General features: G+C 41.2%; 1 protein-coding gene across 1 annotated transcript in view; it reads left to right on the top strand.

Moving 5' to 3' along the window:
• Nucleotides 1-27,870, top strand: part of TMEFF1 (transmembrane protein with EGF like and two follistatin like domains 1) — a 129,630-nt gene that overhangs the window by 67,163 nt on the left and 34,597 nt on the right. Inside the window, exons 2-4 of the mRNA XM_080378619.1 lie at nt 7,248-7,357; nt 10,778-10,907; nt 20,504-20,530. Coding sequence (XP_080234745.1) covers nt 7,248-7,357; nt 10,778-10,907; nt 20,504-20,530 — 267 coding nt within the window. The remainder of the gene's footprint in view (nt 1-7,247; nt 7,358-10,777; nt 10,908-20,503; nt 20,531-27,870) is intronic.

The raw sequence follows: 27,870 nt of genomic DNA, 5'->3' as shown, positions 1-27,870 counted from the left end.
TTGTTTTGGAAGGTTGTGGTTCTGAAGGCACCATGTTTTACTAATACTTTGCTCTTTAACTGATGCAGAAAGAAACAACACTTGCTCCTTTGGCTGCAGCACTAGAGCCAGGGATCGTTCCCTACCAAGGGACAGCTAGCAGGGCCCGCTCACTCACTTTCTGCTAGGGTGAGTTATATTTCAGTGAAACACTTTATGAACATGAGATGAAGAAAAAGCAGGAATTAATACTAGGTGTTTAAATGGCATCAGTGGCAGGCGTCAAAGAAATTGATTCAAAGCCTGGGGGCTTCCTTTCCCCCAGAACTGTTTATGCACATGTAAATGCCTGAGCAGTATGTGCTGGTTTGTTTTAAAATAAACCATCTTCACCACACAGGCACAAAGCAGGTGGAACAACATTTCACCTTATGTATTTGACATCCATTAGGTGACTTTGGCTCCTAGTTTTGCCTTTTACTGCAGAAACAGAGCACAGAAGTTGTGGTAAGAGATGTCAGGTTAATGCTTGTGGATGTGGCACACTGAAGCTGGTAGAAGACAAAAATATCCTTCTGTGTCCACCGTGGAATCAACCTTTACTTCTCATCTCCTGCAAAGATCTGAGAGGCATGTGTGTCCATCCCTGTGTCCATGTCCCTGTTTCATTTCTGCTGTGCAAACTACCAACCCAATATATGGTTTCACTATCTTAAAAGAAGCCACAACGTCTCTAGAAAAAAAGCTATTCTTAGCAAATCTCACTGTTGGAGTAGTGTAACGCCAGTGAGGGGAACACTGCTTTTCAGAGTCTGCTAGGGCTTGCTCCTTGCTTCTTCTGTGGCTCTGCAAATGGCCCCACCTGCTTCAGAGGGTTTTTTCCCTTACACTTCTTAATCCAATCTTCAAAGCAGAAGCATGTTTTCTTGAATGTTGCTCTGATGTTTTTAAGGGGGCAGAGAAAGGTTAGTGGATCAGCTGTAAAGAAAGATTGGCTAAGGAGGGAAATCAGTGTAGCAGGTGTAGTAGGAACCAGTGAGGAGTTGAAGACCTGCAATAAAATAAATAGAAATGAGTTCTGTTGTACATGGCTCTAACTTGCCTTTATCTGTGAGACTTGTACCCAGTGGCTGAAATGGGGAATACCTTATGCTGCCCCACTTCAAACACGTATTGTCAGTGTCAGAACAACTAGATCACACACAGGGACTCCCAAAATTATGCCTCTTGTCCGCAGCCTGTATGTAACAGCTTTGTAAGCATTTGTCTGATTTACTGCAGGAATGGCTCTACTGGGTGCACTTTGAAAAAGCAACGGGATGGGGTCAAGCTTGTAGATTAAGACACCTAAATGTAAATGTTTATTTATAGATGTATACATGTCAGCTAAGTGGCTCAACCAATGTCAGAGTCACTGTAGGTGACAGAAATCTAAAGTGACTTAAGCTAGTACCAGCTGGGATGGTCGTATGCCTGCATGGGACTGGTAGGATCTACAGGGGAGCTGTGCTGTTTTGTTCAGAGCTGGAAGCTGGAGGTAAGCAGAGATATCCCAGGGGCATCCAAAATGTTCCCTGGAGAATATTTTTTGCAGTGATTTCTTTATCTGTCATGCCACTCATACTCATCTTCATGGTTCAAGTGGGCAGGCTGTGCTTGGGAACCACTGGGACATAGGTCTTCTCTGGGTATCTGGTGTGACTGGCAGGTGAAGTTTTATTCAAGAGTTAGATTTAAGACACGGGTTATTACTGTACTTGTTACGTGAACACCTCAGCTTTATAATCCTTAAGGGCCAGATTTTCTGGTAAGTTTTGTTGGGTTCCCCCCCCCCCCCCCCCCAAGTTCTCCAATAATTCCTAAATAATTTGTCAAAATCAGAATGATTTGCCAAAACCAAAAAAGCCAATGACTTGCCAAAGCCAACCCAGAGTCATGAGGCTGACTCCCAAAATCGAGTGTGTTAAAGGTTTTCTGCTCATCAAATTTTGACTCTCCTCTGTGGTTCTGAGAGCCTGTCCAGTGTAGTGGGTTGACCTTGGCTGGGCGCCAGGTCCCACCAAGCCACTCTGTCACTCCCCTCCTCAACCAGACAGGGGAGAGAAAATATAATGGAAGGCTGCTGGGCTGCGATGAGGACAGGCAGTTCACTCGCCAATTACCATCACGGGCAAACCAGATTCCACTTGGGGAAGATTAGTTTAATTTATTACCCATCAAATCAGAAGAAACACCTCCCCACCCCTCTCTCCTTCCCAGGCTTAACTTAATTCCTGATTTCTCTACCGCTTCCACCCGAGCAACACAGGCAGACAGGGAACAGGGGTTGCAGTCAGTTCACTGCACCTTGTTTCTGCTGCTCCTTCCTCCTCAGGGGGAGGGCTCGTCGCAGGCTTCCCAGGGGGTCACAGACTCCTTGGGTATCCACCTGCTCCAACATGGGGTCCTCCAGGGGCTGCAGTGATATCTGCTCCACCAATAAACCCCACAGGCTGCAGGGGGACAGCCTGCCTCACCAGGGTCTTCACCATGTGCTGCAGGGGAATCTCTGCTGCACCTGGAGCATCTCCTCCCCCTCCTGCACTGACCTGGGTGTCTGCAGAGTTGTTGCTGTCACATATTCTCACTCCTCTTTCCGCTGCAATTGTGTTGCACGGATCTTTTGGGTTTCCCTTGTTAATAAGCTATCCCAGAGGCACTACCACTGTTGCTGATGGGCTTGGCCAGTGGCAGGTCTGTCTTGGAGCCAGCTGGCATTGGCTCTATTGGACATGGGAGAAGCTTCTGCCATCTTCTCACACAAGCCACCCCCATAGCCCCCCTTCTACCAAAACCTTGCCATGCAGACCCACAATATCCAGTCATAATGCTACTATCTCCAGTATACTGTGTGAGCTCTAACATCCTCACATGACATAATTTCTCCTCTGAGCCTTTTCCCAAGACAATGACCCACTTCAGCTCTTCTTAAAATTCTAGGGGTTCTTTTTACCTGTAGAGTAACAGATCCTTTATGAACTTTCCCAGATCTGTGTGTGTATGTCTGTATATGACCTCCATGAGAGGTCATACACCCTAATTTAAAGCTTCATAAAGAACAAACTCTTTGGAGGACAGAAAAGCAGCAGTGAGGTGCCCCACACTGCCTTACCTTTTTCCTCTAGTGAGAACGATGCAACTTTCTCCCTCTCTTCTACCAAACCCATAGCTCAAGAGGAAAAGGGGGTGAGGGGTCCTGGCACTGCCACTGGTTACAGTCTTACCCATAGGAAACAGAAAACAGGCAGGCAGGCAGAGAGGGTGTTTCCCAGGCACAACTGAATTATTCAAGAGGGCCAAAGCTGGTGGCACTGCTACTAATCCCACCCGCTCACTTCCAGGTGGGAAAGGTATTTTTTTGGTTCCTTATATCCTTTCATCATTACTACGTACTATTGCCAACCCCAGGAGAAACATAAGTTTTGAAAAAAATTGCTTATGCAGTTACCAGATTTGCCCATCTTAGATTTTATTTTACTCTCAAGATATCCAGATGGAAGCAACATTTGATGCACTATAACCTACAGATTTGATTTTATCTTCAGGTTCAGCATTTTGACACATGTAATTTAGCTTATAACAATAGGTTCATGCCTCAGAGCAATGCCTTCTGAGGTCACAGGCGAAGAGTCGGTCTCCAGATACTTGCATCGAGCTGTACTTCAAGTTCTTTGAAAGGAGTCAAAATGGAGAAAGCTTTCCTCATTTTTAGTGATTTATCACATTATCACTATGTTAATTCATTTCAAAAGAGAAAATAAAAAAACAAAAGGCCTTGATGTGGGTCTTTGCAGCCAAATTCCTGCAAGCTGCCCTGTGTTGGTCAGCCCTCACACCACCAGGAAGTGTATAGGCTGAACAGATACTAGCAAATCATTTTTAATATCTCATTTCAGGTCTTTGGAGATTAATTTTATCGTAAATGTGGAAGCCTGATTTAATTGTGCTAATTATATTCTCTCCTGGGAGTTGATGGATTACTACTCACCATCTTCTCGCTGTACATAATGAATCACACTGAGGCTTTCTTGTATTTATACCTGCTAAAAGTCTAGGAAATTACTTGCAATAGGCATTCAAGAAACATGTAAGAAATTACTCCAAACCATTTACTACATGTTCTTATTCCTTTTGTAGATCTGTTCTCACATGTGATTATAATGATTTTGTTATTCTGGAAATAGTTGCAGAAACTCCATTTTAATTTTCTCTCTATGGAGAATCCACTGAAGACAGAGAATATTTCAGACATGCGAGACATTTACAGTTCCTCTTCACATGGCTCTATCAACATCCATCCTCATCTATTCATTTTTTCACTGAATGCCATAGATCTGGGAGTCATTATGGCCACAACATTCCCCAGCACTTGTGGTTCCATCAGATGTAATAGTGTGCGTGTTGGTGGCTTGGTTTTGCTGCTTGCTGGAATTTGCCACTGAATGGAAGCAGGAATTAGATGACATCCTGAAATAGAATAAAGTTCATCTATCAATGTTAAAGTGCCAGTCATCAGAGTATCTTGTCTTTTGCACAGCTTTGGAAAATGGCATTGGCTCCTGGCTTCTGAATGACCTTTCCTGCTCAATGTTCACCTCGTGCAAAAAAGCTTATCATCAGTATTTATCATTTATGTGGGAAGAAAACCAGTCCACTCCTAAAATTAAGTAACCATTGAAACAGTGTGCTTTCTGTCATCAATTCCTTCTTCCTATGGATTTTGTTTAAAAAATGAAGTCTTGGTTTCTTGGCTGAGGGGTGCTCACAAGGGCTGCTTCCCCATCCCCATCTTTACATCTCCTGTAATTGTTTTCCTCAGAAATCTTTCTCTTTCTCACTGGTTTTGCAGTCAGAGCAATAGCTAAGTTAGGAACAAGCATATCTCTGGTTCAGCCTCGATACTGAACTGTCAACTGGGGGCTGTTTCTGACCTCCCCTGCATCCTTCCCCTCCCGTGCAGGAAAGTGAGGTCCCTTGCCCCCTGCTGTGGTGAAGAGGTTTGTTCCTGGGTGGTCGTGTGCCCCCTTCACACTGGGGAACAACAGAGGTTGGAGGAAAGTCTGTGCTGTGCTGCTTGGGCAGTTGGACATCGTGTAGACCCTCAGGATTTCAAGCATGAGTTGCAGCTGCCAAGGGATTTCTCCTGCTGGTTGGGTAAGATGCTGCGAAGCGCCAAGCCCCGTGAGCTCAGCTGAGGGTTGAGAAGGGGGATTCACATCTCTGTAGTTTCCTGAGCTGATGAAAACAGGATTTTGAAAGCTGTGCGCACTGTAATTTGTCTGGTTACTCCCTTTTACAAATTGCATTTTCTCAAATGTGATATAAATTAAAGGTGGATCCTTCTTTCCGATATGACAATGATTTCCCCTTAATTAATCTTGATAGTTTCTTCATCTTCATGGAACAGGTCTTCATGAGGAGAAAGAAAGGCACATTTCCTTCAGGAGCAAGTTATGAACACACTAAATTGAAAAGCTGCAATGTTCTGTCACATTAACTTGGTCCCTACAATGCAGCAGTCACATTGATAAATGGCGACATTAAGAATAACATTAGTGAACACGTGCACAGGGTTGTGATGGCAACCAGGATACCTAACTGCCCGCTGCTACACATATTGCCCTCCTCATTTATGCCTTCAGGAATGATGGGCGTATAGGAAAAAAAAAAATGAGTATTTTTTTCAATTTTTTCTCACAGTTGACAAAATACGTTGATCGTAACTGGACTTCCTGTTGAGCTGTATTTCTGTAACTTTAGCGCTATGAAAAAAATGTAATTATGCTATATTAAATATAAAAGCATAGGACAGCATAATTTACTACAGAAATTATTATATGAATATATATTTATTTATATAAACTCTCTCTGTGGGTGTATACTGTTACGCAAACCCACAGGAGCACATTTCCAGGGTGTCTGTCACTGTCATGCCAGAGTGCTGACACTGCTGTGAGCAGGAGGGTGACTGCTTATTTAAGACTGTAAGTGGCATTATTTTCTTCTGCATTTGACCTACCTTTCCCCATGTCTGAATAGCTGGGATTCAGCACTTTCTTTAAGCCAGTTATCTGGATAGGGCTTGCTTATTAAAAGTCTCAGATATTATTTTAAAGCGCACCACTGTCAATAAATCTCTTTAGTCTGTCATATTGCTATAGAGTCCTGGAGGTTTCTGACTTGAGCCAAAGCACAGACAGCTTTGAATGATATCCTCTGATATCAGTGCAGCCTCAAACTGTGGCAGGGGAGTTTACTAGATCCCTTGGTGTTATTTTCACCTTTTTGTTGCAATCAACAGTAATAGCACTGTTCCCACACAGCCTGCCAAGGTCACATTTAGGCTGACACTGACCACTTCCATCATCCCTCTGGTGCCTTCCCTTGCTCTCTCTTCTATAGATAGTTCAAACCAAATACTTCTTTCAAAAGGATATATTTGTTCTTCTTTAAAACTACCCTTGGATGTGATGCCCCCAAAAGCTTGGAGCTATTTAAGCAACCTTTGTTCTGGAGCTAGTGCCTATGCAGTTGATGTACGTAGTCCCTTGGTTTCCCTTTTGCCAGCTGTACCCCTGCTGCAAGCTTACTGAGCCAGGAGCTGCATTTGTGCCTCAGACTTTTATGCAACAGTTAAGACAGAGGGCTCTGGTTCATTACTCTGGCTCCTATAGTGCAAGTAAATTATACTAGTTTAAACATATTTCAGTTTATCCTTAGTCTGAAGGATAGTGGTATGGGCAAGGCAGAGACTGGAAAACCAGTCAGAGAAGAGATTTTAGCTTTTCTTCTTCTTCAGGACCTTTGCTGTGACTAAGGCAAAAGGAGGTAGCGGGTGAGAAACATGGGTTATGGCTCATGTAAAGATCCTGATTCCTGCTGGGCACAGCTTCTGTGGAGGAAGGTTTTGTACTGGGACCATCCCCGGCAGCAAGGGCATGGAAGGGAATCTGGGCAGTGTAAACGTGCCTACACTGTATCTGTTTGTTTGGTGAAGTGGCATCTAGTCACAGCCACTGGGACAACCAGGCAAAGCTGCCTCTGGGAGCGGCACCTGCCCCTGGGGAGCAGGATGGAGCCAACACAGGGCAGCCCTGGAAAGAGATCCAGCCCTTTCCTTCTAATTTCTTTATGAGCAGGAGTACTCAGTGGGTTTACGGACAAGGCATTCCCTAAAATTACTCACCTTGCAATTTCTTTTCTGTCTCCTTTTACTATTTGTTTTGCAGAGTTAAATGTAAGGGAATCTGACGTAAGAGTGTGTGATGAATCGTCGTGTAAATATGGAGGAGTGTGCAAGGAAGAGGGGGACAGCTTGAAATGTGCGTGTCAGTTCCAGGTAAGGGCCGCTCACCTTTTTGTTTGCTGTTTCTGACCAATCCTTCAGGTGTATTGAAGTATTTGTAGAATCACCACTTCAAAAATGTTGCTCACCTACAGCCTTATATAGTCTGACCTTAACCTCTTTTAATGGCACTGGTTGGGATGGTATGTGACTGAACGTCACCAGGGAGTGCTCAGGAAGCAAGTGGGAAGTGTAGCTTTGTGTTCGGTCCCCACATGGTTTTGGTAAGTCAGGCAGCAGCACAGGCTGACGTGGGAAGGAATGGAGGGATTTCATGTGCTGGCAGCCACGGTCCCTGTGCCCAGCACGAGCAGAGGTGGGGAGTGCTGGGTGACACCTCTGCCTCCCCACCTTGCCTCACCCTGCCCCAAGACCTGAGGCTGGAGGGGAGGTGACCTGGGGCATGGCAGCCAGGTGTTGTCACATACACCAGATGAAGCTTTCTAATTTAAATGCAGTACTTATTATGGATTGCTTACTCTCATACCCATTATTTGGAGGAAAGGATTCTTCCCTGCTCTGCTGGTGGCCAAATATGGTACATTAGACCCTGGAAGATTTTAAGGCATTTTGAAAATCAGATAATAACAGCATCACTGGTGATCATAAAGATTATGAATGAAAATAATGAATTATTCCCACTCAGGAAAAAAAAAAAAAGTATGGAAATTTTATAAAAATATCCTCTGAACATTTAAAAAGTAGTAAATAGCAAGTGTAATATCCTTCCTTGGTTTGTGAGTCTTTAGTTTTTATAATTGTTATGGCAATCCTTCCCCCTTCCTGCTCCTGACTTTTTAGAGAAAAGAGAATACTGAGGTTCATTTTTTATAGAATTTATAGCCAGGACAAACATATCAAATATTATGAGACTCCTGATAAAACTGGAAGAAGTGGCAGTGTTATCAACCAACGCTGGAGTGGGCTATCCTTCAGTGTTTCAAAGATAATCATATGTTCTGTTTCCAATAAACAATAAAACAAAGGGAGAGAGAATAGTAAGTAAGTGTGTATGTGATTTTGGGATTCCAGTGTTTCAGAGCGGGCAGTTGATGTAGTGTTCAGGTGGGTACCTTTGCTGGGGGTGTCCTGCAGCTTACATCCCACAAGAACAATGGGATCCAACTGCCTTTTAAAGGGAGAAAAAAATTCTTAGAAGATGTTTAGTCATCAGCCTTCACTCTGTCTGTAACTTTTATTTATGAAAAATAATAAGATCAAAACCCAGTAGTGATTTAAAAAAAGGAAAAGAAAGTCAGCCCTGGGCTAAGCAGAGGTTTCATTTATTTTCTGTAGGTGGTAAATTTTACAACTTCCTAATATCCAGGTCGTGAAGACTAAAAAAGGAACTAGCCTATATACTTGGTCTCGAGGAGCCCATTTTTAAAACCAGATTTATTGTTAAGCTACTTACAAGTTTACTCGTACTTCTTGAAAAATTTATCCTATACTCTAAGGAAAGAAGTCTAAAGATGAGGAGAAGGTACTGTATTTTTCAGACATAGCAGGTTGAATTCTTCCCGTAACTCTCAACCTTAATAATTTGTCTGCAAGTAGCAGCACCGAAATATCCCAGGGAACAAACACCCAGCCCAAACTGTTAGGTTCTCTACATGCATGACTATCTCATAGCTAGCTGATTTTTATTCTGACCTTGCAAGGCTATGAAAAGGGATTAGACACATTTGTGTACAGTGGTTCAGCAAACACGTGCTGAAAGGAAGATGCGGGGATATCAGCCTGCTCTCCCTGGAATGCATTCCCTATCTCCCATTTGAGTAATTCGAGCTATTAGAGGATTTCCTCATAAGAAACAACTCTACTCCTAAAGGACGTTTGCATGAGAACTTTTGGCTATACGTGCCAAATCACTAAAGGCTTACCAAACTGCACAAAAGGCCTCTCATTTTCTGTCCTCAGGACAGAAACCTGCAACTTTAAAGCACCTTACAGCAACTTTAAGATTGAATACAGAATTATCTGTTGGAAAGTATTGTCCCCCTCAAGAGTCACCTGTTTAATTATTCCCTAGGAGTCACTGTTCGGTATGAGATGTGACAGGACTGATGGCTGTGGTTGACTGTCTGAGACTATGCACTATGGGAAAGTATTGCAAAAGTTAGAAATAATTTTCAGAGCTGGCAGCATAATTTATTTCTGTCTGTGCGTGCTTAGTTCATTCTCAGTTGGTCACCTCTGGCAGAATGACAAAGGAGGGAGGATAATTCCCTTCAAAATTATGTTTTAAAAAATGAGCATTTTGCAGTTTGGGCACGCCAAAGCACAAGGAAACTGTTATGGCAGAAATTTGTCATTTGGAATTTGGAGAAGAAACTCGTCCTTTTGGGGCAGTTTAGCTTAACTGATGTTGCTATTTCTATGTGAACTCTCACTGGATGAACTGTACCAGTTTAATCATACACTTTATATGGCTCAGAAGTTTGGTGGCTTGTCTGTGCATTTTTGTTCATTGCTTCTTGTTGTTTGTTTTTTTTGCCTTGGGGTTTTGAAGATGCAAAAGGTGTCTGGAATTACAGTTACCATTACACCCCAAACAGGGCATGTCTTCTTGTCCAGCAGTGAAGTGGGGTTTGCATCTCCAGTTCAGCAGGGAACAGTGTGGCACTCACAGGTGTTAGGGAGATTGGTGGTCCTAGTGTGTTTCTCAGCATTTTTATGCACGTGATATGTACAAGGGTTATGTCATCCACATTTCTTAGAATATAAGAAAATAGAGAAATACAGGCTGCTCCTGACAAAGTCATTTGGAATGATAAATTTCCTTTCTTCCTTCCTTTTTGTTAAATGTACCAAAGCTACTGACTTTGAGCTGAAAATTTTTCAGTATAGTCATACAAAAACATTACTATAGTTGTTGACCAAGAAAAACAGACTCATGATGCTCATGAATTTAATGGGGATGGTGATTGTTTTCCATCTCCCTTGAAAGATCATTCTATGACCAAAAAGATCAGCAAATCTCCCCTTAAGCACTGCTCACCTTATATTTTCCTTTGCTGTTTCATCCCCCTGTGCCTAGTCATACATTCTTGTATTAACTTGAAGAAGTTTTCTCCTTCCTCAGTGTTTATCCTTCAAATACTTCTAGACACTTGCTATATTCCCTCTAGACATACACTAAGTCCCACCATAGTTATTTTGTTCTTTTAATCTTTCCTACTGAATTCCTATGTTGAGCCCATACGGAGTTGGACTATTATTTCAGTGATCCGAAAGGAATACATACAGTGATATTGAGAAACTAATATATTTTAAGTCTTCCTTTAGTGCACAGAGTTTTAAGTTAGTGCTAGTAATTCATATCTACACAACTATCTTCCTGTATATTAATATGCAGCTGAGATTAATCACATTCTTTTGTATGACTGAGTTATTTTATAATTTCTTTTTCAGTGTCACACGAACTATATTCCCGTTTGTGGATCAAATGGAGACACTTACCAAAATGAATGCTTCCTCAGGAGGGCTGCTTGCAAACATCAGAAAGAGATAACAGTAGTATCAAGAGGACCTTGTTATTCTGGTTTGTAAAACATCACTTTGTGTCACTAATGAACGATGTTACATGGTTAGCTCTTTAGTTTTGCCCTTAATTCCAGAGATTTTAGTTTTGATGCTTTTCATAGAATGAAATAATGAGGAAACCGCAAGTCCTCTTCAACAATGGAATATTTTTATAGAGAAGAAATCTGATACAGTTTCTGATATGCTAACAGGTTACTAAATAAACATTTAGTTTATTTAGTATTTATTTATTAACTTTATTTTAACTAAATTCATTTTATTAATATTTTTAAATTATTAATTATTAATTATTAATTATTAAATTTATTTTTAATTAATTTAATTAATTTAATTAAAAATAAATTTATTAAATTATTAAATAAAATTATTAATATAAATTTATTTAACTAAATTTATATTAACTAAATTTATTAATAAAGTATTATTATTAATAATAATAATAATTAACAAATAAATATTTAGTTAAACTAAATAAACATTACTAAAAAAACATTTTAGCTTTTAATGTTTATTTAGTAACCTGTTAGCATATAAAAAAAATAAAAGTAGAAATAAAAGAGAAAATAGTTTGGGAATGCTTCTGTTATACGTATAGAGGAGCCTTGATACACATCAAAAGGCTTACAACAAATTTGGAGCAGACTCCAAATTAGTAATTTTTTTAGGGCTCGTTTTTTAGATGTACAGAATTAGTGTGACATTCAGCAAGTGACGCTGATCAGCCTAACTGCCACTCTACCTATATCCAAGGCATCACCTTTGACCAATTTCACTTTGGGTCATTATATTGAAGGTATGCACAACTCTTAAAAAATCATTGTACCTCACATTTCTGATGTGAGACTGGCCTTTTCTGTCTTTCCACACACTTAAAACACAGGTTTTTCCATATGCTTAAAATACATGGGACAGGTTTTCACTGCCCTGAATACTGCAACATGTTCTTGGACACAGACACTTTAGCCACCAGAGGCATTCTGAACCTCTGGGCAGATTCAAAGCTGGTGAGAACAGACACACAGATGGCTTTCTCATAATTAAATTAAATGATTCAGTAGCATCAACAATTGCATTCTTTGGTACATAAATAACACCAAAAAAAATTATGTTGTGGGACATCTCTCATCTTTTGATACGCAATAGTTACTTGGATTAACCTAAGCAAGGTCACATCTATATGGCAGCCAAACACGTGTGTATGGGTCAAGTTCACACTCCCAGCTAGCTTTATTACAGCTAGTCTAGTTATTGATGACAATTTAGAGGTAGCAACCTGGAACTCACTGGTAGCTGCAACATCCTATCTGGAAATTAGGGTAAATATAGGGGCAGTGTACCTAGGCCATGTCCTTGCTGCTGCCAGTCCCAGAGCTACCTCATTGAAATGCAGTGTGGCTGTCTTTTACATGAGCTGCCTTAATGTCTTTGACTGCAGCACAGACCTGTACTGAGATCTGGAGTTGTTTGCTAAGGTCCAAAACAAACTATGATGTTGGTTGTAATATTGAAGGAAACTTGTGTTTTGTGCCCAGCTCGGCTGCATTAATTCTGGCATACCTCAGGCAGATGACTGAATCTACCTTCTTTCCCAATCTCCCACCTCCAAATTATCTCCAGAAGCTACAGAAAGAGGAAAAAAATGCATACAGTTTCGGAGCACTCGCATTGTAGAGGAATGAAGCTGGGATAATTATCATTGATAATATACAGCTGTGGGCTGGCTTCAGGGGCGGTGGGTTGGCCGATGTAGACAAGGTGCAGCTGTGGTGGGTTCTGTTAAGGGGTTGGGCAGCCAAGGAAGAGGGAGCAGCTGGGGAAGAGAGAGGAGGAAGAAGCAGAGAGAGAGAATGTGCACCCTGGGTGAGGAGAGACTAGGAGAAGGCAGCAGAGGGACTGGCATGAAGAGTATGTTGGTATGAGATGGTAAAAGACCTCGTTGTAGCTTGATAGTTTGGAGAGTGCTGCAACATCGCATATTCCTATAACAACCATCAAGAAGTATGAAGGTTTGAACAGAGGGTATATAAGTAAATTTATTTTAGTTTAGTTTCATGCCCAAATTATTTTAAGAAACATACTTGCACCATGAAAGCTTCTCTCCCTCACTGAAAGGAAATGCTAGGGTAATGTTTTTGGAACAACAAAAAAATGTTTATTTTTGTATGCATTCCAGCTTATTTAGAAAAAGACATTTTGAAACAAAAAATGGATTCTTCTCAGCCTCAGGTTGCTGGCAGCTAATTACTGTGTCACTCAGCTAGTCTAGGATGATTTTTTTTTTAACCTTTTTCTCCTTTTCTTTAAGTCCTACATAAAATGTGTAATTTTTAGCACTCGGTATAATAGATCAAGACATGTGCTGAGGCACAAATGACCAGAAAGTACTGAAAACACATTTATGAACCTGAGGATGCGATTCAGACTGCATACTGCGTTTACACTGCTGCAATTTAAAGTGCTTTGGTAGAGCTCTAGCAGAACGGTACCTGCTGCTTCCCTAAGTGTCTGATGCACCCTGGCTAGCATGAGAATATTGGATGATGAAAGCCATCATCTGGAACCGCTCCATGCCCTGCCTGGTGTCATGAATCGTTGAGCTGTCAATATATTTGTACTCTTGATCTGTAACACATATAATGGAGAATCAAATGCCCAAATTAAAAAAAAAAAACCACCTTTATAGACCCCCATTAATTTTCACTGAGAGCCTCTAAATTTGCTATGAAAATTCTTTATTCTGGGAAATCAGGAGATAAGTATAGATCCACTGGTTTTCTATCAGAGTTTTGATTTTTTTCAAAGCAAAGCTTCATCCTTCATCCTGGTGGGACACACCTGAGACAATAGGATGAAATTCCTACATAGTGTTGTAAAAACTATTTATTATTTAAAGTACATCAGACTTCTGCATCTCATACAAGAATGAAATGCTTCCAGTTTGCTAGGGATTGATACGCTTCTGAAGCTATGGCATGGGAACAGACTATACTGACCAATTTAGTCAGACCTATTTCTTGGCAGGTAACATTTTGATCAATTTTTTATGGTCATGGAAGATTTAACAGCATATTTATTTCCTTTGTCTGCGTGCTGTCAGACTTGCAAGATCCTAAAATAAGCAATGTTAAAAAAAGTCATAGGTGCTATATGAATGAACAAAATACAAGTTTAGAGATTAAAAATGCTGATTTAGAGAAATGTAAGAGAATGTATGGCTGAAGTTTTCAGAACTGCATATGCAGATCTTAACATTGTCAAAGCCCATTTTTCAAAGAAGGGACATTGTATTTTTTTCAAATACCTGGATTTATGGAGGTGTTTCTATGCCTAATTACCCCTGGCACAAGGTGTGGATGACAAGGGTCTGTGAGTTTTAGACAATACATGTAGCCCCACGTCACAATATACAAAGAAACTAGGAAAATGAGTGAAATGCAGCTTTAGTGTTCTCTTTGCCTAATACCACAACATACCTTTGAGAAATGATGGGTTAAATCAAACTATAAACAATTTTGGTCTACACCTAACCTGGCCTTTTGCATTCATAAAAGAATCATCTGGCCCGTGCCTAGATGGATATGGATAGGGCTGTGAAGCAAAGTCCTTGCTGTAAGCACTGCCCATCTTCCACAACTTCTCCTCCTTGTTCTGTGGGATTATGTAGTGAACAAGATGAAAGCAGTGTCCAGCCTTCTCCTGTTTTTGGTGTTTGTTTTTTTTTAATTTCTTACCGTTATCAGTTTCCCATTTGCAGTTCAGCCCACAACCAAATGCAGAGACAGGACCACCCATCAGGGAAGGGGTTGGGAACATCTATACCAGGACTCCTGCCAAACTCATCCCATCAGTGGTCTTGCTGCTGACCCGAAGCCTTGATTGGTTCAAAAAGGGTGACGTTACACTGAATTCATGTTATGCCATCCTCTACTAGAAGTTATCTTGAACTGGCTTGCTAAACAGATTTAAGAAACCAGGAAGAGGGGGCAGTCAGGGTGCTCAGAGCATTGAGGAGTCTGAGTCCCTTGATTGCTCCTTTTGTTGGTGAATTTAGTCTTTTATTAGTTTAAATAAAATATTTTAATTTAGTAAATAAGAAATAGACCTTTACGATTTATTTCTAAGAATATGTGTTCCTGTTAGCCCACACATAGAGCCACGATTTTGACTGCTGCCAGATTTATATCATATGCACATGAAAATATAACCACACAATGAAGTAGTACTTGATATATCGTATTTATAGATTCTCAGTGTACTCTATATATTTGGAAGGCACAGTTGATCGCTTTCTGTTGGGATTTCTATAAGTGGGGGAAAAAAAAGCTATTTGTAGAACTAGAAACAAACACCATATCTCTGTTAGATTTAAGAAATTATTCTCTTAGGAGTAGCTTTAACTTAGCATTCTTCAGACTGAACTAAGAAAACTCTCACCCTGAATTTGAATGCACAGGGTTTTACAGTAGATGCTTTTTTTTTTTTTTTTTTTTTTTTTCTGGGAGGCTTACAGTGAAACATAATTAGATGCACACATTGTTCAGAAAAGAAATATAATAAGCTCAATTTAATCCTTCTGAGGGAGTTAAGGAAGAAAATCTAGGCAACTGACTTCTAGATTAAGAAGGTGCAAAAATAACTTTATGCTCTTGCAATAAAGCCATAACAAATGTGAAAACCTGCTATAAAAACATCCATTCATTCTGAGACCTGATGGAGACCCTTACTTCCAGCTTCAGTGCAATACAGGAGCTTTCCTGTCCAGCCTGAGAGGTCAGTTTGCGACAGTACAGCATCAACATTCTGTCATTAGGAAATGTTTGGAAGCAAAGAAATAGGTTACCCAGACATATGTCATCAACATGTGCTGGATATTATTTTTATTCATAGCATAATTAAGCAGGAAATGGCTACTAGGATCAAGTGATAGCAACCACTTTCCCCCTAAAAACATCAAGGCAAATGGACATTCCCTCCACATGCCTGGCAACGCGGAGGTTAAAAGCCTTTCTCCAGCAGCTGGAGACGTTGCAGCTGCTGTCAATTAGGCTTGTCAGCATTTGTCAGGATTCCTCCCCCAAAGCTTCTGCTGCCATATCAAAACCATGGGTAATTGCTAGCAGGCAGCCCTGCTGCTGGAGGCTGGGGGCACAAACCCAGCAGGAGGAGGGCTGAGCTGTTGCTGCTGGGAGCACAGGCTGGCTGAGCTGGTGTGCTCCTCCAGAAACTGCTTTTGTGCAGCAGCATGAGCTCTGCTCTGCTGCCAGCAGTGGGAAGCTGGAGCCTGCTATGGTCTTTGGTCTGGCTGATGGCTTGAAGTGGGCTGTGCTGATTTCGGATCACTTCCAAAGTGCTGGTCCTTGCACAGCTGCTTGGAGATGCTGTAGGAGCTGGTGAAGAGTTACACCACACTGAGGAAAGAGGGAAAGTTAAAAACTCTGCCTGTGCAATTCAGTGTTGCTCTCATTGCTATGTCTAGTGTCAACTGTAGATCAGGGTGGTCTTCTTTGGTAGCAAGTTCTTGATTTTTATCCAGACTTTACTTATAGGCACTCTTGTGTACCTAGGATTAAGCTGCAGTAAGCTTGCCCTGTCCCACCATGGAGAGGACTGCTTTGTTAGCTCTGTTAACCAGGAAATCCAGGCTAACAGGGAACTAGGAGCTGAGATAGCAGCTGCCCTTTCTGTCTTCCAGTTCTGTCTCGTAAGATGAGTAACCAAAGTCAATTGAATAAAACGGTTACTGTTATCCAGGACTTGCTCAGTGAAGTTTCTAGAGTGCTGGTGTGGGAAGACCAGTTTCTGCTTAATGCAAAGAAGTGACACATACTGTCTTTGCACTGGAAAAAGCACAGCTGTATCCCAAAGGCTTAGGGGAAAATCCAGGACATGGGTATAAAGAATATAATAACTCTTCGGTGCCAAAGTTCAGATGCTGGAAATCCCTTCTCAGCCAACAGCTGAGCCTTGCAATACCTAAATTCTGCAAATACATCATTTTTTTGGCTTTGCTTCCTGAAGAATGGTATACAGTTTTACCTTGAATGTGTCAAGAGGTGTTCTGTTCTGCCCACGACAATAGCTGCTGATCTGTTTCTTACGCAGATCTAAAGAAGGCACAGTGTTTTGGCATATCTTGGCCTGGCTCTCTGTGTGCAGGATCGGATAGGTTTGCTCTTGAGGTGCTGGCTGGATCACCTGCCTCATGCGAATCAAGCCGCAGGGTCTGCTTGCTTAAAATTTGTCAGTGGCCTATTTGTCCTCCTGTTTGTACTTAGCAGGTTGGAGTTGTTGCCTGAAATGGGGAAGAGATGGGTTCAGTTTTCATGCTAGTTTGTGTTAAAAGGCATCCCTCCTGAATGAGAGAGGCTGCAGGCTCCTTTGGTTTGGGGACTATACCTTCTGCCTCCGCAACAAAGCAGATCCATGGTACAGAAATGGCTTCTGTTTCAGAGAGTACCAAATAAAAATGGGATTCTGACTGTAGCCTACTGCTTAGAGTGTTCGTATGCTGCGTCTGATCCAGGCGCTTCTTTATGTATTTTATAAAGAAACCCCTTGACAGATAAAAGCAGCTTGCAGCAGAAGGCACATGCATTTGTGTATAAGCATATTTTTATTAGTCTGTTTGGAAAAGGGTGGCTTAAGTAAAAGGAGAGGTCAGTCACTCACTCTAATTACTGACCTGTGTCTGTGGGGGATGCTGTTTCTGCCCAGGTTCCTCACTTGTTTGGGCATTTTCTTGCCAGGTTTTGGTGCATGGAGAGCACTTTGAGAAATCCTGAATTGGTTAAGGGCCTGAAAAGAGCAGGGCCACTTGTCCAAGTGAGCTTGCAAAAAACTACTTTTTTTAACCAGCAGCTGCTTGGGAAAATCTAGCCAAGGCTCAGAAAAAAGCAGGAGCACGGGCTCAGTTTAGCATGGTTACCCTGGAGACAAGAGTCCTAGCACAGCTCCCAGGCTCAGAGGGGAGACAGCAGCTCCCAGTGAAAGGTTGAAAGCAGTGCAGTGTTATAGAGGATGACAGGTTTTTTAAGGTTTCTTGAGACCTGAAAGCCCAGAGAAACAGGAATGGATCTATCTCATTACTATGATGTCCTGCCAAGTGGAGACAGACTTACCCGTGGACCTCGTGTATCAAGCCAATGATCTACAGAGACGTGTGATCTGAGCATCAACTCTATCATTTATGTGGCTCTCGTTACAGCTCGTCCTGTCTGTGTGATGGTGCCTGCCCTGCCACACAGCATACGCACCTCGTGGCGTAACTGGAGCCCCTCAAGCTGGAACTGTGCGGTGTTTCTCACCTCAGGGCTGAACGAGCCGGGGAAAGCAGTCAGTGTGGGAATTAGAAATAAAAACGTGGAATGAGCCAAGTTTTTTGAGACATTTTAGGCTTTGTTTTTTACATGAATTACAAGTTGAACTTGCTCAAGTTTGTATGTCAGCCTTCTCTCCCCCAGAACAGCTTTTGACACAATTTCACCACTACAAATAAGCCTGTATATTTTCCTCATATAAGTCAATTATACTCCTTCAAATGTCTTAATGAAGCAATACTGCATCATAAGGCATATTTCTCAGTGACTTGAAAGTGACATTGGATATGGGATTGCTTTGTCGGTAAAGTGGGTCAATATCAATGAAACAGGAGTCGTCCTGTTTTCACATTCGTGTAAGGTAATAAACTCAGTCTATTAGATACAGAATATTGGTATAGGAGGAAAGAAAGGAAAATTTAGGTGCGGGAAAAAACCCTCTCTATTCCTGATACTCCATGTGACAGATTATTTTTAATGTGTGAAGTGTCCCAGTAACGTGGAATTTCACACTTTCATCCACACACTAGAGGAAATTATTCTTAGAAGTATAGCTGCTTAAAGAAAAGAGGGGGAGGGAACTGAGCAAACGGAGGGTTTGGCTTTTCCTCTGATGCGAACAAGCTCATATGTGGAAGTAAGAACCCAGCTCCTCTCTCTGTCTGGTCTCCTTCTTTCAGATCTGTGGAAATGAATTCAGATGCCTTCTCTGTCACCAAAGCAGGCATGAAAGGAGAGGTGTGGGATGAGCTGAGCATGTGCTCTGCTCCTCTCCTCATCTTCTAGCTAATGGGGGTGGGGAATAATTCACTGACAGTAGTTGCCATCCCATCCTCTCCTCTCCACCACCTTTGAACAAGAAAGACCAAGGGAGGTTTGTGACTCAGAACATGTGTTTAAGGGCTTGTCTTTACTGCTGTGCTAGCTAAAGACGCTGTGTGCAGTGCTGCCCAGCGGGATGCACATCCCCGAATGAAATCTAGCTGGTTCCGTAATGCTCGAAGTGGAGTTTGTTGGCCTGGGGTGGTGAGGAAGCTCAAGTCCTGCTGACACTTGAACTGCTAATGCAAAGGGGATGCAGCCACAAGCTGTCACCCATCAGATGCTAATCCGGTCAGTCTAATGTCAGTGAAATAACTATGCTGTTAGAGCGTCTGTTGTGGTTTAACCCTGGCCGGCAAACCAGCACCACGCAGCCGCTCACTCACTCCCCCCGACCCAGAGGGGTGGGGAGGGGAATCGGAAAGGAATGTAAAACTGGAGAGTTGAGATAAGAACAAGTTAACAATTTAAACAGAATAAAAAGGAAAGAACAATAATAATAACAATAACAACAACAACAGTTATAAAGGGAAGGCAGCAGGATGGATAAAATCCAAAGGAAAAAGGAGAAAGGAAAATAAGTGATGCACAGCACAGCTCCTCACCACCCGCTGACTGATAACCAGCCAGTCCCCGAGCAACAATCCCCAGGCCCCAGCTAACCCCCCCAAGTTTATTTACCAAGCATGACGTCCCATGGAATGGAATATCCCTTTGGCTGTTTCGGGTCACCTGTCCTGGCTGGGTCCCCTCCCAGCCCTCTCGCTGGCAGGGCCCAAGGAACTGAAAAGTCTTCAACTTAGCACAAACATCGCCCAGCAACAACTAAAACCATCAGTGTGCTATCAACATTGTTCTCACATCAGAGCCAAAACAGTGCTGCACCAGCTACTGAGAAGAAAGTTAACTCCATCCCAGCTGAAGCCAGGACAGCCTCGTTATACAAAGTGATTGACTCAGCTGAGGGGAGCTATTTTGTCATTACATGACTTAAGACAACTACTTTGAGGATTAGTTGTCTTCTGGAGGTACTTATGCCGTCAGGAGATTCATATATTACTCCTTCATGTACCACTCTCAGGGCCAGAGAGGAAAAAAAATATCCAAAAATCAGACTCTACTTTTCATCTCTTTTGGGTTTGACAAAGTTGAATCTTTAACAGTTGAAAAAAGGCTATGAAAGCAATTTAATTGTCAGTATTGAATGATGCTGTTCCTTGACTAAAAATATCTTGACAGAGGTGAGAGAGAGTAGGGCACAGTAAGCATGGACAAACTGTATTAAAGGATGCCAGACTTTATGTGGGATGTTTGTTTTTACACCTGGCTCATGAAATGTAACACCTGTGTAATGTTTTACATTGACAAGTTCCTGAACAAACAGCTGCTCCTGGAACAATATTTTCATTTGCTTTTTTTTTTTTTTTTCCCCCCCCCCTCTCTGTTTCTTTTTCAGATAATGGCTCTGGGTCAGGAGAAGGAGGTGAGTACCAAACCCCAGTTATACTTACTTTTGGTCTTTCTTTTTTACTATATGTGTGTGACAGATGTATGTACATGGTTGTTGTATACAAATGAAAGAAAAATCATGACAACTTAAAAATAAGCTTTAATGTTGCAGTGTCATCTGACCATCTCAGACCAGAATTTGTGTAGGAATAGGTTGTAGTGTGCATTTGACCAACGTTCTTTCAGATTTGACCTATATCATTTTTCATTTGTTGCCAGTACTATAGTGTAGTATTTAGAACGCTATTTCACCTGTATTTTGATTCTGGACATGCCCATTCACAATAAATATCTTACTGAAGAAAAAAATGCAAAAAAAAAAAAAAAAAAAAAAGGTGTCTGCAGCATCTAGTTATCACTTTATCCTTGGTCAAATATGTTGCCTAAAATATATGATGGTTGCATTATGATACCTGTTTTAATCAAATATTTTACATATTTCTGTTTAAAGCTGTATATTCAAAGAGGAGATGTAGCACAGCTGATATTAGTAGAAGTGTTCCTATATTTGAACACATCTTAACCTTCTTCCAAGGATTAAAAAAAATAAAATGTAATTTTATCTTAATTCTATCTTTGATACTCCTAGCAAGAATACATGTAGAATGAAATATGTGAGATTTAGATATATACAGACAAGGAAAAGCCATTTTGCTTTTAAGCTTTGCTTGTATTAAGAAAGTGTTGCAGTTCATACGGAGGGGGCTGAGTTTCGAACTATCAGAAACCTTGTATAGCTGCATGACCGTGTGATTTTGTGGGAAATAATCAATGGTATCACCGTGTAGTTAAACATACCAGTTACGTTTAAAAAAATCAGGAGCTAGCTCCCCCTGTATTGAGTGAAGTGGGGGCATCTTCCTCCCCTTTAATAAGATGCTATAAGTAATTCCTGGGCTGCTGCTAGCACATGGCCATTCTCACCTTTGTTTCCTTTTGGAGCAGTGTCTGAAGGAACAATTTTCTGCTCAGACACTGCCTCTTCTTACCTTCACTGGTGACTTTCTTCTGAAGCTCTTCTTCCTGAGACTGCATCACGCTTTTTGCCCAGCTCTGTTTGCTTCTCCTTCCGTATTTGTTACCCAGCCTGTTATTCCACTACAGCTGCTCGCTGCAAACCAAATGTTGCTTGCCTCAGAACTGCTATGCAGTTCTTATAGGAGACAGATGACAGTAATTTAGTCCATGTCTGACTTTTGTTTTTGGAGCAGTTTTAGAAATGTTTGAATGCTGTTGGGATTTTTTTTTTTTTTCAGTATTTCCCAATTGGATGCAAAAATCCATTAAAATCCCTTGTAAACATTACTGACGTGGTCTGGAAGAGATTGGCAGCCAACTGACAGATGTGGGGATTCTTTGGTTAATTTTATGAACCATTTGGAGTAAAGTAGGCCAGAACATGCTGTGTTTTGTTGGTTAGGCTGCTCGCTGAAGAGGTGAAAGGTCCATGTTCAGATACACTCATTGATTGATTTGGGGCAGGAGACTGAACCCAGGTCCCCCCCTCTCCTGGTAAAAGAGATCCAGAATGGGTCTCCCTTTGTCATTGCAGTTGGTTTTGTTCTCACTTGAAAATATTCACTGAGCCTGGGACAAAGTTAGCTGGAGGAAGGATGCATGCTATGAAAAGACCTTGTTAGCTGCGGTCAGGGTACCAGTGAATTTTAATTATTTATGCAAAATAGAATGGCATCAGTTGAAGAGATTTGGTGGTCCCTTCACACTACCTTGTAGTGGTGGTTAATGTGTTGTCTTGGGAGGAGGAAAACACAGGTTCGTTTCACTTCAGGCAGAAAGAATTGAATCTGGGTCCCTTGGCCCCAGGTGAGTATCTGTACTGCCTGGGTATTGAACAAAGAAGGGCCAACATGCCCACTACCTCTCCCAGCAGTTTTGTGACGTTAGCTCTTCATTTATTTGGCTTTCTTCTGAGTGCCTTTGGGCCAACTGAAGCGTTCTTGCTTTCAGTATGAAAACAACTGAGTTTAGTTCTTAATTTCAGACAGAAAAAATATTTTAAACAATCAGAAATTTAAAATCTTGCTTGGCACTTTTTCTTTTTTTTTGGATATGTCTAGGCTACTTGTGACACATGAATTAGTACTGTCCCTATCTACCTTCCTCACTACACTGGGTGTTGGGTAACATTTTTGCAGAACAGTTGGCTAGCCTTCAGCATGTTGAGTCATTTTCTGTGTCTGAAAACAATCCTTCAAAGGATGGAATCCACTGTTGCTTTGGTTATTAAACTCTGTTCTGGCCAGAAACTCAAGGATATCTTTGTACCCACAATATTCTTGTATCTGGAATTGGTTTTGTTCCATTATTCAAGTAACTGTAAAAGGGTTACAAGGAGACATTAGAAACATCAAAGACTTATTACAAGTTAAGGGAATTTAGAATTAAAACTAAGCTTCTAAAAGAATGCTGAACCTATTGAGGATAGGTTGTTTGGATAGCATTGTTTGGGATCCAGACGAGGAAAGGACAGGAACGTGGGCACAGAGTGACCTGCAGAGTAGAGGTGCTTCCTGCACACCACTGTCCTGCCTCCATGGTTATTCCAGCTATGGAACTGACTAGAGCACAGCTCCCACCTTACCCAACCCTTTCCATTTTCTTTTGGAGGCAGCTGGGATATGCTGAGATACAGTAATCACCCAGACAGTCTGATATCAATGCTCTTGACTACAGGTGCACAAATGGGAACCAAATTGCATGGGGAGCTTCTGTGCCCTGTGGGTTAGTTATAGCTACTGATTGTAAGTACAAAGAAGGAGCAATGGAAGTGGAAAAATGAGATAAGTGAGATTTGTGAGAAACAAGGTAAGTGAGGGGAGAGAGAGCCAGCAAGTAAGCAAACATGCTAGCTTAGAGATTTGTGTTTTCTTCCCAGGATTTACATTTCCAGATGTTAAACACAGAATCAGTGTTCGCTATGTTTCCTAAACACACAATTAGTGTGATTGTGTATGCACCAGTGATGCTTGCACACAGGGAGTGGATGAGTACAGCTACTTGTATATGTTCAGGAAGCATTACGATTGCTGTGCAGGAGGTGTACTGTTTGCTGGTAGATTTTTAACTGTGAATGAAAGTACTGGGAAAGCATCTGAGCTGTGCTTTTCAGTTGCTATAGCTCTGCCTGTAACAGTCTCCACTGCTGAAATTAACTGCTTGTTTCACATGCAGCTGAGATTTGTGCTACTGGTTCACACTGTTCTCTTTCATTTTCCAGACACAGAACAAGCTCATTAATGATTCTGAAACTCGACTTGATGCAGATTTTCCCTCCTACTCCCAAACTGTATGATGTTAAATGCATTAATTTTTATGTCAAAAAAGAAAAGTAGATTTAGAACCAATTAAAAACCCAACAGAAGTCCTCTTCCTCAGAGAATATTTCAGACAATGTCTTCCCTTAGAAACTGTCATATGCCACAAAATTGCTAAATGCCAAATCATGTTTACTGTTTCAAAGATACTAGATTTTAGGAAAAGAATTAAGAGTGGAAGAATTTTTTCAGTATGCCTGACTGAGATGGAGTATAATTTTTAAGGGTAATATAATTGTCTCATTCCCCTCTGACATTCTGCATAAGCGATTTCCATTTTCTATGCTCTGACGGCACAGTATTAACAAAGAGTTGTAATAAAATTACTCATTTTAGCAGTCTGAACTTTCAATTAGCATAATAAAAATTGCACTTATGAAACCAAGCTGTTGATCACTTGTGGCAATGGGTATCCTGAAGTCACTTCTAAGAAGAGTATGGATTGTTAATTCAGAAATTAGAGAAATTTCAAACCCCTCATTACTCTACCATTATGTTTCACCCCTACAGAAAGCAATGTCACAGAGCTGTGACTGAGACCCAAAAAAGTTGCTTAGTTTAGTTGAAGTCACAGCTGAAGTCGGTGGGATCCTTTAGATTTGCATATAAGACATGGGCTTCCCTCTGTTAACTTACATGAATCATTCTGCAGTTTCCCTGTTCTGAAAAATACAGTCATAAAATTGCTCCCGATCCACTTTGTTTAAACAGTGATTTGATAGATTTTGAGGCAGAACTAGTGAAAGAGAAGTTAAGGCTCAGATTCAACTCTGCCAGTTGTAAATTGCAACACTATTTGACCTGCTGGATGTACTTCCATAACTGGTAGGGCACAAAAAATGATCCTCAAGCTGTCATGTGTACATAAAGAGGTAGATTGCTAGCTTGCATGAAACATTTTCTTTCTTTCTAACAAAAATTTAAAGTTTTTGTTTCTGGTGGAAGCTGCCATGTTTTCCCTGTAAAAAGAACTGTGTTGACCCAATCAAGTAGCCACAGGAAGATTAACTTTGGTAGGTTTATATAAATGTGACTAAGGATGAGCTTTTACAATTTTTTTTTCAGGGTTCTTGCTATGTGCAAACACGTTTTTCTTTCCCTCAATTTTACAACTTGATACTAGCCAAGAGGTTCTAAAAAGAATCAATCATCTTGGTGATCTTGTGCTCTCACCCTAAAAAGAGCTGGCACTCAGGACTCCCAGTGAGGTAGAAGTCCTATCATCTAGCTGAAGTAGCCTCCGTTTTCAGAAGACATTAATGAATGCATTAAAGCCATTGTCCTTGTAAATATTCTAAGGAAGATCCTACCACGACGTTACCCAGCTAGTAGTGAGATGACTGAAAGGGCAATTGGAGCCATTGGTTTAAATTCTGCTCCAATTTATGATCACATCCTACATTATTAGAAGAAATTTTGGTTTGCTGCAGATGGGGACACTGATTCTTGAAGGAAACCTTTTTGAAGACAAAGCTGGTTCCTTTTTTTTGGTCAAAGGTATTGGTGACGTAGATGATTTGCTTTTGTCTGGCAGTAGTCCTCTATTCATAAGGCTTTTTTTGGTAGTACTTTCCATCTGGCATCCAGGCATAGTGCAATAACTTTTGAAGGAGAACTTTATTTCCTCTGAGCTCACAGGTCCCATCTTTGGTAAAGGAACACTTCTGAGCTGTTCTTCCCATGTCCCTCCAAATAAAGGCCTTTTTCCCTATTGCTCCAGATGATAGTCTTTACTTTCTCTATGTGATGCTGCAGGAAATGGCAGCTGTGATGTTGACTGTGATATAGTCAGGAGCGTGCAAGGATGTGTTGAAAACCATCAGCATGTTTTATGTGAACCATCAAAGAGTTAACAAATGATAATGACTTTTCAAGCCAGTTTCTCAGAAACAAATCAGTGCCCTGTTAAAGTCAGGTTCTGTGCTCTAGTAATCAACCAACAATGGTAAGATTTCTAAGTGTCCTAGTATGCCCATAACATTAATTTTTTTATTCTTTTTGTTCAGTGTTTATCTGTGTCTAAGAAAAATGCACTCTTGATATTAAAAAAGATGTAATGGTAGTTAAGACAGATGGCACCCAATCATTTCAGGCTTTTAAACTAAGGAAATAACATGCTTGCAATACATATAGCTAAGTTAACTATTATTAAAATAATTTGTTTTGAATTTCTAATCCCTCTGAAATATAATAGCTAAAGTATCTTGCGATGAACGTCTAGCAGATTGCATTTAGTAATTAATAGATTGATATACAGTATGTGCTTTTTAGCAGGCTGCCATCTGTTCCTTCTCCTCACTGGGGACAACACTTATCCAGTAATTGTCACACAGTCAGGGTGGTATAAACAGACACAGTTTAGAACCTCGAGTATTTTTTATTTTAATTTGTAATAATGCTACTGATTTGTTTTAATGTATTTTAATATGACTGCAGAAACTTGATGGTGATTAACACCCTGCATAGGAGGTAACGTCATGTCTTTTAGCATATTTCTATAATGGTGTGCAACTTGGAAAGATTTAAGTGCCAATACCAGTGACCTGGCTTGTCACTGACTATCACTCGAGCTTCAAATATTTCTGTTTATTTCAGTTGAGATCCTACTTCTTGTAGGTAAAAATAACACTGAGCTAAAACTTGCAAGAATTACTTCTTGCAAGATTTCACCAAAGGTTCAGCAAGGCAGAGGCAAAAGGCCTGCATGTTCAGACATTCTGTTGGTGAAAACTTACTGTAGGCAGGGTTTTCGGGCAGGCTGAAGCTTGCTCAGAAAGATGCTGGAGCCGGAGGCATGGAAGGACAGATTCCTCTTGCCTCTTGTGCAGGATGCAGTTAGCAAATGAGTGCAGGTTCATCTCATGCAGCCTGAACAAGGCCTGCAGAACAGCATTCAGAGTGTTCGTGAAACTGTGGGACGTACCTCCCTTGTCGTCTGGTGAGTTTTTTGTCATTTCCATTTTCCACCATCATCCACTCATGCATAATTTCCCTGGTGGTTCCCTGAAGTTGTTTTGTTTTTCTTTGGAGGAAAAGGAGTTAGCTGCATTTGAAGCAAGGCAGTGGAATGAATGGGTATTCAGAACCAAAGGGTCCTGCAGTGTAAAAGCTGATCCAGCTCTCGCAGCATGCCAGCTTTCCCCACCATTATCCATGGTGCCGTATGCATGGAAGCAAAGTGGGAGTTGCAGTTGTCAGATGGGTAAAATACTTCACATGTAAAAAAGTGTAGTGTCGTGGTAGGGAGTCTTAGAGTGCACGTGCTCAAGCCCTTTGCTTAAAAGTGCACACACTATCATCATTGTAACCACTGGGCAAACATATCATCTTGGCCAGGTTGTGATTAGGGTATCAGACTTTGAGCTTCCCTCCTCCAGGCACCTCAGTCACAAATAGACCAGGCATCCTTGTGTTAAACCTGTAATGCCTCTTCTTGCAAAATCAAACTTTAAAGGCTGGTATCTCCACTGGAGCATGCTTGCAGCTGCGGTGTACAGTCTGTTCTGCACAGGGGAAGTATCTTTCAGCCAGGTGTAGATCACTGGCTATGCCAAGCCAGGCTTTGCTTCTAAGCCAGCCGGGTAGCTGGATAAAAGAACAGAACCTTCCACACTGGTAAATATTGTTTTTTCGTATGATCCACCCATTTTAACTGTGTCATTAAAGTTGCCCCAAATATTATTGGGAGAGTGGATAAGTAACTAAACTGTTCAGTGAACTGCAACCCATAACGTGTGCTGCTGTGGACTGTGGTATTTAGAGGGGAATTTCCAGGTTGGCTGTACGGAGGCAATCAAAGCCTGATCACTGTGGGGTCTTTCTGGGTGCAGAAGGCAGTTTGCTGTGGCCTTCCTATTTTTGTAAAATCTTTTAGAGATTAGTTGTTCCCATGAGATACAGCAAAAATCACTATAGTCCCGAAATAGATAGGAATTGGTTTTCAGAGGGGCTTTCCCGACAGGAGAATGTTTATTCCATC

Source organism: Falco punctatus, assembly GCF_963210335.1.
Source record: "Falco punctatus genome assembly, chromosome: 3".
In the NCBI taxonomy this organism is placed as follows: domain Eukaryota; kingdom Metazoa; phylum Chordata; class Aves; order Falconiformes; family Falconidae; genus Falco; species Falco punctatus.
This window is presented reverse-complemented; position numbering and strand designations above follow the sequence as displayed.